A 16,186-nucleotide genomic window follows, 5' to 3' on the forward strand; every position below is an offset into this window, starting at 1 on the left:
TCCGGTTTAAGTCGCACTAACATGTTTACGTGTATTTTGAAAGTCCGGTTTAAGTCGCACTAACATGTTTACGTGTATTTTGAAAGTCCGGTTTAAGTTGGACTAACATGTTTACGTGTATTTTAAAAGTCCGGTTTAAGTCGCACTAACATGTTTACGTGTATTTTAAAGGTCCGGTTTAAGTCGCACTAACATGTTAACGTGGCACTAACATGTTAACGTGTATTTTGAAAGTTCGGTTTAAGTCGCACTAACATGTTTACGTGTATTTTAAAAGTCCGGTTTAAGTTGGACTAACATGTTTACGTGTATTTTGAAAGTCCGGTTTAAGTCGGACTGACACAATAAATCCATTTTCTCTGATGTCATGTAAACACCACTGAGTGTGTGGATAAAGGTCTGGATGTGCAGGACCCAGAGTGTCTTTCATCCTCCATGTGCGACTGCAGTCTGCAGGAGTCCCGAGGGTGGACATTTGGATTCATGAAGCGGAGTGTGATTGACGGGTGCTCGTCTGCACATGTTGCGTCGGACTGCAGCTGTTGATACATCAGTGTGTTTGAATCCTCAGACATCTCTATGAACTCTGGGTAGTGACTCGGTGAGGGTGTCTGAGCGGGCGACCAGCTCAGATATCTGCGAGGATACGATATGTAATCCCATCTCTGCTCACCTAGCAGCAGTGTCATGTCGTGTGTGAACACTTTGATAACATTGGTATCTGCACACAGACAGACAGACAGGCACGTAGAGACAGACAGACACGTAGGGAGAGACAGACAGACACAGATCCAGAGAGAGACGGGAGGTAGAGCCTGTAAACAGCTGACCTCACAGAGACCTGAACATGACTCTGACTGCTGTTCTGCTCCGCTGCCAGCTGTGTGAGTGTGTGTGTGTGTGTGTTTATAAATGTGTGTGTCTGTGTGTGTGTGATATTTGTCACCGTGGCGTGAGAAACGTCACTACGGCGATAGGACACCGCAGAGGTGCATGCTGGGTACATGCGGACTGGCTGAACTCTGCATGGCCTCTGAAGACAAACAGCAGAACCCAGCACAGCCCATTGTGTCTTACTGGTTCTAATGGTCCAGTGTCCTAAAGGTCCAGTGTTTAAAGGTCCAGTGTCCTAAAGGTCCTGTGTTTAAAGGTCCAGTGTCCTAAAGGTCCAGTGTTTAAAGGTCCAGTGTCCTATAGGTCCAGTGTCCTATAGGTCCAGTGTTTAAAGGTCCAGTGTCCTATAGGTCCAGTGTCCTAAAGGTCCAGTGTTTAAAGGTCCAGTGTTTAAAGGTCCAGTGTCCTATAGGTCCAGTGTTTAAAGGTCCAGTGTCCTATAGGTCCAGTGTCCTATAGGTCCAGTGTTTAAAGGTCCAGTGTTTAAGTTTATTTATTATGTATTAGTAATCTGAATCTGTAAAGTAACCCTCTAAAATGTTGTGGAGTAGAAGTATAAAGTAGCAGAAAGTGGAAATACTCAAGTAAAGCACAAGTACCTCAGAATTATTTTCAAGTGCAGTACCTACTCGAGTAAATGTACTTAGTTACTTCCCGCCTTTGCTCAGAGATGGTGGGTGTCTGCTGCAGAATGTGTATTTAACTTCTGTTTATTATTTTTTTGGGCTGCACACGTTCCTTTGGTCACTTTCACTTCCGGTAGTTGTAATTGGCCCAGGTGAGGTGGTGACTTCTTAGACAAAGAGGGTGAGGTTTTGGCTCTGATATTTTCAGCTGACCATAATATTGCATCATTCGTTTGCTTTAGTTATTCAGTTGTTTGTTTAATAAACCACAACAAAACACATTCCTGGACGTCAGTCTTTGAACGAGTCACAGTTAGGAGTCACGGCATCTGCAAAAACTCTGAGCTTCATTCCTCTCTCTGTGTGTCTCAGGCGCTTGGCGGGAAACGATCTGTCATTCATCCCCAGAGGAGCGTTCACCGGCCTCTACAACCTCAAAGTGCTGTGAGTGTACACACACACACACACACACACACATGCACGGACTGTAATAATGTGTGGTATGTTTATTGGTGCTAATGATTCACAGAGACACTTTGAAGTGTGAGTGTTTGAGTTTAATGAACACTTTCTGTTCACTGTTTACATTCCTCATGTTTACTCATATCTACTGTTTCCTGTCGGCCTTCATTCATCCATGTGTTCGCACTCTGAGTCACTTATTGTTGTCATATTACTTTGTTTGAATACACGCAAAACTACTGTTACTCCAGTTCTGACTCATAAAACTTCTACTACTATACATTCTGCTACAACCTCTTTATAATTCAGCTACAACTTTATTTTTGTCCCTTGTTTAATTTGTTGAGATCAAAATGACATAACAACAGTGAGTAGAAACCAAAACCATCGACCCACTGAGGGCTGGATTCAAAATCACACCGACAACCAGAGTAAAAAATTGAGGACGGTGTCCTGGGGGATCTCCTTCCAGACCTGGATCAGGGCATCAGTGAGCTCCTGGACAGTCTGTGGTGGTACTTGGCGGCGTCGGATGCACCGGTGCCTAACAGCAGTCAGGGTACCGTTGGCTATGACATGGAGGTCCCACTAGAGGACGTGGGGCCCTCATGCCACCCTCATGGAGTCTGTTTCTGACAGTGTGGTCAGAAACATGCACACCAGTAGCCTGCTGGAGGTCATGTTGTAGGGCTCTGGCAGTGCTCCTCCTGTTCCTCCTCACACAAAGGAGCAGATACCGGCCCTGCTGCTGGGTTGATGCCTTTCTACGGCCCTGTCCAGCTCTCCTGGTGTAACGGCCGGTCTCCTGGTGTCTGGTATCAACCTGATTGGGCTGCAGGTGCCGCCTCGTGCTACCAGTAGTGACCTCTGACCCTCTGGAAAATGTTGAACTGTTCCTTTAAGTCCTCATCGTGTTGTTTTGCTCTCTGTACTCAGGATGCTTCAGAACAACCAGCTGATGTCTGTACCTGCTGAGGCCTTCAACAACCTGCACAACCTGCAGTCACTGTGAGACACACACACACACACGCACACACACACACACTTTTGTCTCGTTTTACCTCTTGGTGGAAAGGAATCTTGAGTCTCACACACACACATGGAGCGGTATATTAATGTATGTAGTCCAGACAGTGTGTTCCCTCAGTCTGATAACCCGCAGTAATTATACTGAAACTGTACCTGTGTGTGTGTGTGTGTGTGTGTGTGTGTGTGTGTGTGTGTGTGTAGATAAGGGTATAAGAATGGAGACGTCTGAGTCTTTCTTTTTGTCTGAGGTCTCTCTCTCATTTATCTGATGGACCATTATGTGAAGTCCCATCCTTCTCTTCTCTCCCGCTGTGTGAACAGAGGAGGTATTGTCAGGACAGACAGACAGACAGACAGACAGACAGACAGACCTCTTTGTATCTACACAACATCCATGTTTATGTTATTTGACCTGAAGGAGACTTCAAAATATAAAGCTAAATATCATCATGTGTTTGTAGAGACGTACCTCTAGTTCTGTCCTTAAGTACAAATTTAAGGTACTTTTTGTACTTTAGTTACTTCTCACTTCTTCATCCAGTCCCTGTCCAGTGAAAACCACATATCTCCAGATGTGCTGATGTTAATGTTTGTGTTAAACTGAAGGATGAAGAGTTCCTTTGTGTGTTGAGAAAATGTTCCTACCTCTTAAAGGTCCGGTGTGTCAGATTTAGGGAGATTTAGTGACATCTAGTGGTGAGGACTGCAGATTGCAACCAGCTGAAACTTCTCCTGGTTAGAATTCCTTCAGTGTTGATTGTTCAGGAGCTGAAGTATCCACTCTTTCTCTCCAAACAAATAGACCGGGTGATTTAAACCCTGTTTAAACACTGAATAAAGCAGGTTCATTTTAAGAAATCAGTGTTTTTCCGAAGCTCTCGTCGCGTAGAGCCTCTAAAGTGGGATTTATACTTGTGCTTCACCTCTACGCTTAGCCTACACCGTAGAGACAGAGCGCAACGCGTCATATTCCGAAAGCCACGCCCCCAAAAGGAAAACGAGGCCTGCTTTCCTCTCCGCTTCTTCGCTCGTTCACTGTCATTCTGCCTCCACAGCTGCACCTTCAAGTCTCTGCGACTGAATTGCTAGCTAGTTAGCTAATAATAAGATGGCAAAGGTTTATTTTAGCACGCTATGCCTACCAGAGAGGCAACAGTACATTGATAAGCTTAATATTGCCGGTCTACCTCAGTGTCCCTTCTCCTTACCTTGCTCGTCTTGGAAAAAACATGATGTGGAGATTCTTTTTTAAGAAGATGAGCATTTGGGCATGCTCAGCCGTCAGCCTGCTCCTACTACCGGCACACGGTGTTGTTTTGAGACATGCCTCTACATGCTGGTAGACTGATACAAGTGCTAGAGCGGACCGCTGGAATGGACTGCTTGAATCGCGGAGCGCTGGGCACAATTATAACAGAAGTTGCATTCATACTGTCAATGCTTTAGCTTAACATACGTAAATACAGTTAACTGTTACTCTGACAAATACTTCTGGAGGGTCTGACAAAGTGTGTGCTGCACACATAGACATACCGAGTGTCAGGATCCCACAATTTCTTGCCTCACGTTTTATTGCCTGTATCAACTTTTGTCTTCTACAAGGTTCCGTTTTTCTGCTCGACAGCTAATTAAAGCTAAGCTCTGGGTTTTTATTGGCCGTGCAGCCCACCACACAGCAACTTTTCAGTATTTGGACTTAGGGAAAACTCAACAGGCTGGAAATGGAGGGGGAAAGTGTGAGGGGAAAGCGGGCCTCGTTTCCCCTTTGGGGGCGTGGCTTTCAGATTATGACACGTTGCGCTCTGTCTCTATAGCATATGCCACTATGAGCATTTATACTTGTGTGGTGGTGTATCTGTGTCACTCTGCAGTTACACCTCCACACTAGTGGGCGGTGGAGGTTTCTGTGAAGTGATGTAAAGTTTAGTTGATTCAAAACACACATTAAACACACATTAAACACACATTAAACACACATTAAACATGGCTTAATCAAAACAATTTGAAACACAAGTTCACAAATCAGCTTCACTATAACTCGCAGCGTTCACAGACAAACACTTGTCTTTATCTGGACACATTTTCCCCACAAATACAACATGCTAACGTTATTAGCACAAGCCTATGGCATTTTACATTGTATAAATTAGCGTAGCAGCTAGTAGACTTTTCCTCTGCTCATATGAAGCCAGGATAAATCACACACAGGACTTAAAATGCTATTTTAGTGGAGGCTTTATTGTCTTCACAATTTATTCTTTCTTATCTGTGAAATTAAAGTAAATAAAAGCTTTGTTTCCACTGAGGGAAATGGTTTCAGCTTACAGAGACAGACAGACATTCTGGGCTACTGTAGAGACATGGAGGTGTAGACGAGGACCTGCTCCCTGTGTAGATATAAACGTCTCATTCTAAGGTAACGAACATGCAGCTGTTCTTATTTTCGGGGTAGCTACACACCAAAGAAAACATACTGACTAATACAGCAGGATTATTAATCCAAATGAAAAACACTGACAGTGCCCCCACACACACTCACACACACACACACACACACACACACACACACACACACACACACACTCTGAGCACTAAGTGTGTGCTCATTAAAATACCTTAGTTTATCCTGAGAGCATGTTGGCTGGTGGAGTGGTGCTTCAACAGCCTGCCGATCATTCCTCTGTGCTGTTCAAAGATCTCTAATGTTCCTCTTTAACAGCTTCAAAGGGAGGTGAAGCCTCCTGTTTTCTGCAAATGAAGTTCCTCATTAAAACCTGAAAGTCTCTGGTATTTATTCAAAAAGGATGTGTTTTGTTTTTTATGCGTTTTATGAGTTTTTACTTTCAGTTTGCAGATAAAATCCTGAGTGGGGAGCTGCAAATTAAAATGCTGTGATCAGGAAATGTTTTCAGCTTAGTTCTTTTTGCTTCCACTGTGATGAGGGAAATAAAATAATGATAATAAAATTTATTTATGCAGCACTTTGCAAATTAAAGTTACACAGTGATTTCCATTGTAGAACAAGGATTAAAACATGTCAGGACTCCAATGAGACAAAATAAAATGAGACCAAAAAAAAAAAACCAGAGCAAAGAATGTAAGACAACTGCAACAACAACAACAATGACGACAGCAATGGCGACAACAGCAACTACATTGACAGCAACAACGAGAAAGACAGCCACAACAACAACAGCGCAACAACGACAAAGACAGTGACATCGTTTGACAACAAGAGCAGCAACAGAGACAACGAGATAAACACAGACAGCAACAAAAATGATGACATCAACAACTATGACAGCAACAACAATGACAATAGCAACAACGACGAAGACAGCAACATTTGATGACAATAGCAGCAGCAAAGATGACAAGACTGACAGCGGCAATGACGACAGCAATGATGATGACGACAGCAACAACGACAACATCAGCAACTGACACAACGAGATTAACGATGACAGCAACAACGACATGACATCATTGACATCATCATTATGTTGGAAATAAAACAGTCTGCTCGTATTAATGAAAAGCTTTTTTAAAAACATGTTTTTAGAAGTGATTTAACAGATTTAAGAGTTTCGTGAACTTTTAGAGAAGGTAGATTTCTGTTCCTCCATTAATCATGTCCTCTTTCATGTTTATCAAAATCTTAGCATTTTGCTGAAAACTTGTAAACTTACACGTTGCGTAAATCTCTCCGCAGCCGCCTGGACGCCAATCACATCTCCAGCGTTCCCACCGGCTGTTTCTCCGGCCTCCGCTCTCTCCGTCACCTGTGGTTGGACGATAACTCTCTGACGGAGGTGCCGGCGGAGGCTCTGAGCGAGCTGCCCGCCCTGCAGGCCATGACGCTCGCCCTCAACCACATCAGCCACGTCCCCGATCACGCCTTCAGCAAGCTGGGCCGCCTGGTGGTGCTGTACGTACGACACAAACACAGTTAGAAATCTGTAAAGTTTAGATTGTGATTAATTTTAGAAATGCTGCATCAACTGATCAACAAGGTTTTCTTTCTTTAACTTGTGCTCTTTGAGTTTCTTCTTCTTCTCTGGTCTGCTTTGACTTCTCTCAGAAGAAGAGGAGGAAAATAAATGAAGAAGAAGAAGAAAGAAAGGATAGCAGGAGCTAGTTAATAGTTAGTCAGCACATTAGTCAGTTGTTTAACCTGCAAATCAGCAAGTCAGTTAGCCTGTGAGTTGACGTTAGCGATGTAGGTTGGTCATTTAATCGGCAAGTGAGAAAGCAGCTGTCAGCAGATAAACAGAGATCTGTGTGGGTACATGAGACCCTAAAAAAGAGGCTGGATCATGGGGAGTACCACCAGTTGGTCCAGGAGCTTCTCCTCCATCATGGACGTTTACAGGCAGATTTTAGGATGACTCAGGGGCAGTTTGACAACCTGCTGTCTATCATCAGGCCGTATAGCTCTGGGTATCCAGCAACCACTACCACCAGTTTCTCCTCCATTGGTTACCAGCTGTACACTTGTTGTCGAGACAAACACAGAAGGCCCGCCTCTCAAATCATCCCATTGGACAATGGGGAAAAAGCAGAGATGACGTGGCGATTTTCAGCTCTGAGTTGAAGTTTTTTCAACTCAAGGATTTCAGAGTGCTCCGGCAAAAACTTCAGGCGCCTAGAACGCAGAAATGTGAGGTGTGTAGCAACGCAAAGACAGCGAGCAAAAAGCGTCATTCTCTCATTCTCACAACTATAGGCCCGTTTCCACTGAAGAAGTTCCTGGTACTATTTGGGGGGCAGGAACTACTACAGGAACGTCCTCTCGCTCGGCCCTCTCAACCACCGTGTCTCCACTGAGAGAGCGGAGTAGGAGGAAGGTTCCTGTAAAGTTACCGGGCTCTGGATGTGATGTAATCGTTGCGCGACCATTTTGACTGGGGCGACGTAGTTAGCTGTTAGTCATTAGCGGTGTCTGTAATAACTCAATAAATGGTCCGTGAAAAAAAGATCTTTTCCAGCGGATGTCTTAGTTACAACATGATTGAGCTAACTGGAGTAGTTTCATGTCGTATCCGACAACGGGAGGCTTTTAACAGGTGGCGTCCTGTTGNATTTTTTTCACGGACCATATATTGAGTTAATGAGTTAATACAGACACCACTAACGGCTAACAGCTAACAGTTAGCCCAGCTAATCTACGATAACCATAGTAATTACAAAACGTCACATCCCTCCTTGAGTATATCCAATCAGCACAAGCCCCAGCCAGGAGTTTCTCGGGGCTGTTCTGAGTACCTACTCCGAAGCAGGGACTTGTTTAGCCCCTGTAAAAGTTCCAGAACTCTGTCCTTAGGGGGTGGTTCCTGCGGTGGAGACATGCACCAACGGCCCCGGCCCCGTAAAGTTACCTCGAAGTTCCTGCAGTGGAAACGGGCCTTATTACAAAGAGCCACCTCCAGCTGCTAAAATGCTTTCTGTGTGATCAGGGTCGTAGACAGTTAGTTAGTAGGTTAGTCAACTGGTTAGTAGTAACCGCAACGTTGGGGCCCATAGAGCAAGCACACTTCGGGCTACATCCTTACTTGAATATAGATAAAATGATTGATCTCCTAGATTTCCCAAATATAATCGGATGAAATGGATTCAGATTTGATAGTGAGACAAGTCATTTCGTTGGGGTTGTGACGCTCAAAAACATATATCCACTGATTTATATAAGTCTACGAGAAAAGTCGTCTTGGCCCCAATGACATCACGTGACGGACTCAGGAGTTGTAATTTCACTGTTTGGCCACAAAAATTGGCTTCAAAGTCTGGCGCTGTTCCTGGGGGCCTGGCACTAACGTGCGCGTGGCCGGACCGTCTGTCACAACAAAGAACAGAGAAGCTCAAATTGCAGCAAACACAGAAGAAGCTTGACTTCATTTGTTGCTCAGGATGCCGTCACTCCATGTATCTTTACTTAGCAAACGGTTTGCTGACAAATTAATGTTCTGAATGTCATATTAGACCTTTTCAGACATTTTGACATGTTGTAGTAGGACACACAGCTGTGTTTGATGACATTTATGGCGGCTGCATCAGGGGAGGTGCTGAGATTGTGAGTTCTGGCTCACTGGGACACTGAATGGAACAGAGCCAACATTAATGTCATCAGTTTCACCTGTGAGTTTCCTACGATGACAAGTCAAAACGACGACTGTGAAAACGCCTGTTGAATTAAATCAAATGTGCTTCAATCAGCTGGACTCAGATGAGAACTCAAATCGGCAAATCCAGAACATCTAAATTCACTGAACTTGTGTGAACCCACAGTTTTACCATTATGGTAATATTTTTGTTTTTGCCTCTGTGTATGTGTGTGTGTGTGTGTGTGTAGTTTGTTGCTAGGAGCTGTCGCTGCATTAAGTTTAACTGTGGCAGTGACTGTCTCTGACTGTCTGTAATAGCTCCCTAATAACATGCAAGACTCTCAGTGTGTGTGTGTGTGTGTGTGTGTGTGTGCGTGTGCATGTGTGTGTGATGGCATTCAGCGCGGCAGCATTGAAGTCTGCTGTCATTTCTTTTGTCCAATCGGCTTGAAGCTAATTTGCATGAAATTACCAAAAGAAAAAAAACCTTCTTGAGAGGCCCCGGGGCCCCTTTTTAAAAGACACACACACACATACACATACACACACACACACACACACACACACTCTTTGTCTGCTTCATTAGTCCATCAGTCTCTCTCTCTCCATAGGCATCTCAACAACAATAGGATCGTTTCCATGGGAACGAACTGCTTCCACGGACTCCACAGTTTGGAGACGCTGTGAGTTCCTCTGTTTGTGTGTGTGTGTGTGTGTGTGTGTGTGTGTGTGTGTGTGTGTGTGTAATGGGGAGGGGTCGGAGAAGTCAGGGTTGAGTTGGGGTCAGGACGAAGGGTTAGGAGATGACAGAGAGATTTAATTTATACATTTAGAGAGGACTCTTGACAGGATTTATTCAAACAACGCTCCAAAATTTGGGGAAATCTTGTTTTTATTCTCGTGAGGGCTCAAAATCAGTTTCATCTGCAGCTCAGAGACACGTCCGGGATTTGTTTAGGGTTGTTTAAACAGTCGAATAGGATGTTATAAGAAAAAAATTCAGCAAACTAATAAAAACTAAAAGACTTATTGATGTATTTATGCACTGAAGGTTTTCCTCAGATAACGCGGGACTGTTAAACTTGGCGACAGAGCACCTGACACTACTGCTTAAAAAGACTAGATTTAACACCACAGTCTCTTTGTCACATTAGACTATACAATATCAGTCCGATCATATGTACGTACGAAGTTAACAAGTGTCATGTAGTGTGTCATAGTAGACGACAACCAACGCCACGTCTGGGACGCCTCATGACTTTCCAACAGAAAGTCTAGCATGTTTGATTTTCTTTTTGTCATTCACGACTTCTACCGTCACAGCCGTCACTTTGACCAATAGGAACACAGAGCGATCTGTTGCCGTGGAAACTGTAGGACAACAACAGCCCAGCCTTTCAGATATTTCCTGTAGGGACGTTAGCACACAGAGTGAAAACCCGCTGAGTACTGCCGTTAGCATCAAGCTAGCAAAGAATGTTCTTTCTTCATAATGGAGGATATAAAGGAATCAAACTCACAGATAGTGTCTGGGCCTTTACTCAGCACAGCTGCAGAGGCTACCAGCTTCATTTCAAACACACGACATTAGAAACAGGCCGTCATTTATTATTCTATTTTTAGTTTTAATTCACTCCCGTTTGTCCTGTTAAGTTTAATCAAACTCAACACTTCCTGTATCTGTTTCAAATTAAAAGCCTCTTACCATTTCTGCTGAGAGAGGAGTTCTCTCTCCTGATTAAATCCAGTGGGAACGAGATGCCAGAAATGTAGAAACCACATGTACGAGGTCGGTTTAAATAACCCATTCACGTTTTTAAGAAACCTAATCTGAAGCTTAAATCTACTGAATGCCAACTGAGTTAGCCAAATGTGTCATATGTTTAATATTTTGTCATGTTTAACTCTAAAGTGCATAATACAAATTCAAATTGATATTTGTAATAACGACAAGCAAATCAGAAGCAGGTGTAGATTGTGTTGGGGCCTGCAGAACGATCGGAACATATTGATGAATGCTGAAATACACATAAATTTCCTTCTGCAAACAGTTTACACACAAATTAGTTCTGCTCACGTTTCATGAATGAGACCCAGTGAATGTAAATCAGACTGAGTAAGGTCAACTTGTTCATTACCAACGGTTCTATGCAGTCTAGTTCTTTGACTTGAAAGATTTTACTTTCTTAGCATTAGCAGATCGCTAACGTCGATCCTTTTGCTTTTGTTTCTCTTGTTTAGTAGTGATCTTTCCACTCCATGTTTGTGCTCAGTGTTGTTTTATTTTTTCAGTCCGCTTTTAGGTGATTACAAAACTGCATGAATGTAAAATAATGGCTCAATATCTCCCTGTAAGATCGCAGGGACATTTACACTGTTCAAAATCTAACATACTCACTGCTGTTAGCATGTGATGTGTTTTGTTAAAGTCAGTATTTCTGGATATTAGCTGCAGTCAGGGCAGATTAACCTGTGTGTGTTTATGTTGGTGTGTGTGTGTGTATAATCTGAGGAATGTGTGTGTGTATATAGAAATGTTTCTGTTTTCTCAGTCAACCAGAGAAGCAGGTTTAAACACACAAACACACACTGCCTTCATTTGGAAATACTTCTGTGTGTGTGTGTGTGTGTGTGTGTGTGTGTGTGTGTGTGTGTGTGTGTGGCGCTGTGTGTGTGGCCTTGGCTCTATGCTAATCATAATTACTATTCATACACACACACACACACACAGACGGGCAGCGTGTGTTTGTGTGTGTACCTGTAGGATCAGCAATAATAAACCACACCAGACTCACGTTCATCTGAAACTACAAACACAAACACAGAGACGAGAAGAAAACGGAAATGAAAACAGAAAAAAATAAATTCATTCAACAAGCTGGGTTCTGTCTTAAAGGAAAACACGCCGCTTATAGAGGAACGTCAGAGTCCAGGTCAGCTGTGGTGGTTTCCCAGATCACATCCACCTCAGCTTCACCTAAACCTCGTCCTCTTGTTGCCCAGAGTCGGATTCTCTGGTTCCAGTAAGTGACGAAAATGGTGGTGAGCAGAAAACCCAAAATCCAGCTTTCAAAACATCAGAGACCTCTGAGGTTGAAACCATAAAAATACCTTGTAACTGTCTGTGGCCAGCGTGAGCCTCCAGAAACCACCGGAGCTGAGTGGGAAAGCCTGAGACACCTGTCAGTCAAGACGTTCCTCAAACAGCATTAAAGGAATAATTCCACACATTGGCCGACTGACTACGACCTAACTTGAGCTGATGACACACCCACACCTGAGGGACAATTATCAAAAACACAATCAGGTTTAACATGTTAACAATTTGGAATTGTACCCAGTACACAGCTCTTTCCTAGTATTCCCAGTCTGGACAATTTCCAGTGTAGTGTTAGCGTTAGCAGCCGAGAGCTAAATCATTCCCAGTTCAGACTTGTTTTTCCCAATCTAGAGCTGACATTCCCAGTCTAGGTTTGGGTTTCCAAGTCTAGAGTGGAGAATTCCCAGTATAAAGTTGGTATTAGCAGTTTCAAGCAAAACATTCCCAGTCTAGGTTTGGTTTTCTGAGGCTGTAGCTGACAACTCCCAGTATAGTTAGTAATAGAAGTTTTGAGCTAAGAGTTCCCAGTTTAGGCTTCGTTTTTCCAGTCTCGAGGTGACAATTCGCAGCATAGAGTAACTGTTAGCAGTTTTTCAACAAAATGTTCCTAATTTAGGATCGGTTTCCCAGTCTAAAGCTGAGAATTCCCATTATAGAGTAAGTATGAGCAGTTTTGAGCTAAACATTCCCAGTCTAGGGTTGGTTTTTCCAGTCTAGAGCTGACATTTTCCATTATAGCGTTAGTATTAGTAGTGTATACCCAATTGTCCCCAGTTTAAAGTTAGTTTTAACAGTCTAGAGCTGACAGTTCCCAGTATAAAGTAGCAGTTTTTATGCTACAATTCCCAGTCAAGGGTTGGTTTTCCCAGTTTAGAGCTGAGAATTCCCAGTATAGAGTTTGTTTTAGAAGTTTTGAGCTTAACACTCCCAGTCTATGATTGGTTTTCTGAGGCTGTAGCTGACAATCCCCAGTATAGAGTTAGCATTTGAAGTTTTAAGCTAAGAGGTCCCAGTCTAGAGCTGACATTTTCCATTATAGCGTTAGCATTAGTAGTGTCTAGCCAAATGTCCCCAGTCAAGGGTTGGTTTTCCAAGGCTATAGCTGACACTTCCCAGTATAGAGTTAGTAACAGACGTTTTGAGCTATGGGTTCCCAGTTTAGGTTGTTTTTGAGGTGACAGTTACCAGTATAAAGTAAGTATGAGCCGTTTCTAGCCAAATGTGTCCAGTTAATCGTTGTTTTTTCCCAATCTAGGCTTGAGGATTCCCAACATAGATTAAGTATGAGCACTTTCATGCTAAACATTCCTGGTTGATGGTTGTTTTTCCCAGACTTGAGTTCACAATTCCCAGTATAGAGTTGGTATTAGCAGTTTCAAGCTATAACGTTTCCAGTTTAGGGTTGGTGTCCCAGTCTAGAGCTGAGAATTCCCAGTATAGAGTTGGTTTTAGCAGTTTCAAGATGAACATTCCCAGGTTAGGATTAATTTTCCCAGTCTAGATGTATCACCTGAGGTTGTCTGTGGGAGAGATTCTCAGGACTGCAGGACTCCTGATGTTCCTCCACCCACTAACATAACCTATTGAACCTAATCAGCACGCACAATTTACAGCACGACATTACAATAATTAAGATTTCCCAAAAACCTCTGGATCTCCCATGAGCCCTTAAACGGGCTAAATCAGAAACCTATTATCCAGCTCTCATCCAATCACAGCCCTCCAAATTCCATCAATAATAGTCTGGCACCAGCTATTGTTGTTACAAATCATCCTCTGGACACACACATGTACTCACACACTCGGGACCAGACTGAAGCAATTTCAATTTAATGGTATTTTCACAATGTGGCAGCTTCATTCCACACAGTGTATGTGTGTGTGTGTGTGTGTGTGTGTGTGTGTGTGTGTGTGTGTGTGTGTGTGTGTGTATAATAGCCACCTGCATCCCAGAGATGGATGAGAGGACCTAATTGAAGCCATGTGCAGACTCTGAGAATGCTCTAGTCTCTGCTGGTGATGAAAGCAAAGAGCGAGGCAAAGTTAAATGTTTCTTTAATAAACTTAAAAGAAGGAAAAGCTAAACATAACATTTAAAACACACAAACATTTACATTAAACAACTTCCCAGTCTGAGGCTGACTTTCCCACAGCGTTGTATAGCTGGTCTGTCCATTATAGAGCTAATACTGAGCTATCATTCCCAGTATACTGCTGACATTCCCAATATATAGCTGTATTATAGACCTAGAGATGGTATCCCTGGTCTAGAATGGACCATTCCCTATATTCTCAATCTTAATGTGATAATTTCCACTATGGAGGTAGTATTAGCAGCCTAGAGCTAAAACATTCCCAGTTTAGACTTGTTCTTACAATCTAGAGCTCTGACATTCCCAGTATATATAGCTGTATTATAGGTCTACAGATGGTATTCCCAGTAAAGCTCTGACATTACCTGGTCTAGAGCTGACCATTCCCTACATCATACAGCTGGTATTCCAAGCCTAGAGGTGACAGTTTCCAATATCAGCTAATATTCGCAGCCTAGAACTAAAGCCTTACCAGTTAAGACAATTTTCCCAATCTAGAACCGACATTTCAGCCTAGAACTGACATTCCCAGTATATGTAGATTGATGTTTCCATTCAAAAGCTGACAGTTTCAGTTCAGAGCTGAATGTTTCCAGCATGAATCTGGAACTTTGTCTGCATTTTTATTGCCAGTGTAGAGCTGATATTCCCATTTTAGGATTTACAAAATCCCTGTCTAGCTGGTATTCCCTTTTTAGGAAAGACAAAATCCAGGATAGAGTTGGTATTCCCAATAAAGGACAGACAAAATCCATATGTAGAGCTGATATTCCCATTCTGTAACAGACAAAATCCTGCATAGTGCTGGTATTCCCATTTTAGGATTTACAAAATCCCTGTCTAGCTGGTATTCTCATTACAGGACAGACAAAATCCATATGTAGAGCTGATATTCCCATTCTATAACAGACAAAATCCAGTATAGAGCTGGTATTCCCATTCAAGCACCGACAGAATCCCTACATAGAGCTTGTATTCCCTTTCTAACATGGACAAAATCCAGTATAGAGCTGGTATTCCTATTCGACAGACAAAATCCCTGTACAGTGCTGGTATTCCCATTCTATGCCCCCTCTAGGGCATACATAATCCTGCTTAGAGCTGGTATTCCCTATTCTACAACAAACAAAATCCAGTATAGAGCTGGTATTCCCATTCCAGAACAGCTAAAATCCAGTATAGAGCTGACAGAGCTTTTATTCTCAAAATAACGTACATTTGATATTCCAAATTAAAGTTTACGTTCCAAATTTGACCTAGTATTCTTAGTCTAGAGCTGTAAATTGAGAGTTCCCCAGTTTGGAATTGATAAACCCAGTATTCACCAGCATAACCAGTCTAGATGTAGTATTCTCATCATAAAAGAGTCCAAAGTTGACCATTCCATGTACAGATCTGGTATTGCCAGTCTGACACCCGTGATTTGCAGCTAGTTAACAAGTTCAGCCTAATATTCCATTTTAAGGTTGACATTCCCAATTTAGATGTAACATATCCGATGTAGCAGCGCTAATCCCAGTCCAGATCAGGTATTCCCAGTCTGTGTGTGTGTGTGACATACGGAGAGCTCTCACTGACTCCTGATGTTGTGTCTTCAATGTCACATTCCCAACTTTTATTCCCAAGTTACCTCCCTGTCATTTATAACCTCTCTTTTTTTCCTCCTCTCAGAGATTTGAACTACAACAGTCTGGTCGAGTTTCCGACGGCCATCCGTTCGCTCAGTCACCTCAAGGAGCTGTGAGTCTGAACTATTTGTATGTGTGAACCGAGAACTTCAGCAAACATCAGCGTTTCTTTCACTTCAATTCAATTCAATCAATCAATTTTATTTATAAAGCCCAATATCACAAATCACAATTTGCCTCACAGGGCTTTACA

At 42.8% G+C, this 16,186-nt stretch overlaps 1 protein-coding gene across 2 annotated transcripts in view; it reads left to right on the plus strand.

Annotated features, from left to right (window-relative positions):
• The window catches only part of LOC126385839 (leucine-rich repeat-containing G-protein coupled receptor 5-like), a 54,105-nt gene that overhangs the window by 17,575 nt on the left and 20,344 nt on the right, over nt 1-16,186 (plus strand). For both annotated transcript variants that reach the window (XM_050037855.1, XM_050037856.1), the window contains exons 3-7: nt 1,893-1,964; nt 2,919-2,990; nt 6,724-6,939; nt 9,724-9,795; nt 15,977-16,045. In XM_050037855.1, coding sequence (XP_049893812.1) covers nt 1,893-1,964; nt 2,919-2,990; nt 6,724-6,939; nt 9,724-9,795; nt 15,977-16,045 — 501 coding nt within the window. The remainder of the gene's footprint in view (nt 1-1,892; nt 1,965-2,918; nt 2,991-6,723; nt 6,940-9,723; nt 9,796-15,976; nt 16,046-16,186) is intronic.

The sequence above is a fragment of the Epinephelus moara genome, chromosome 24, assembly GCF_006386435.1.
Source record: "Epinephelus moara isolate mb chromosome 24, YSFRI_EMoa_1.0, whole genome shotgun sequence".
In the NCBI taxonomy this organism is placed as follows: domain Eukaryota; kingdom Metazoa; phylum Chordata; class Actinopteri; order Perciformes; family Serranidae; genus Epinephelus; species Epinephelus moara.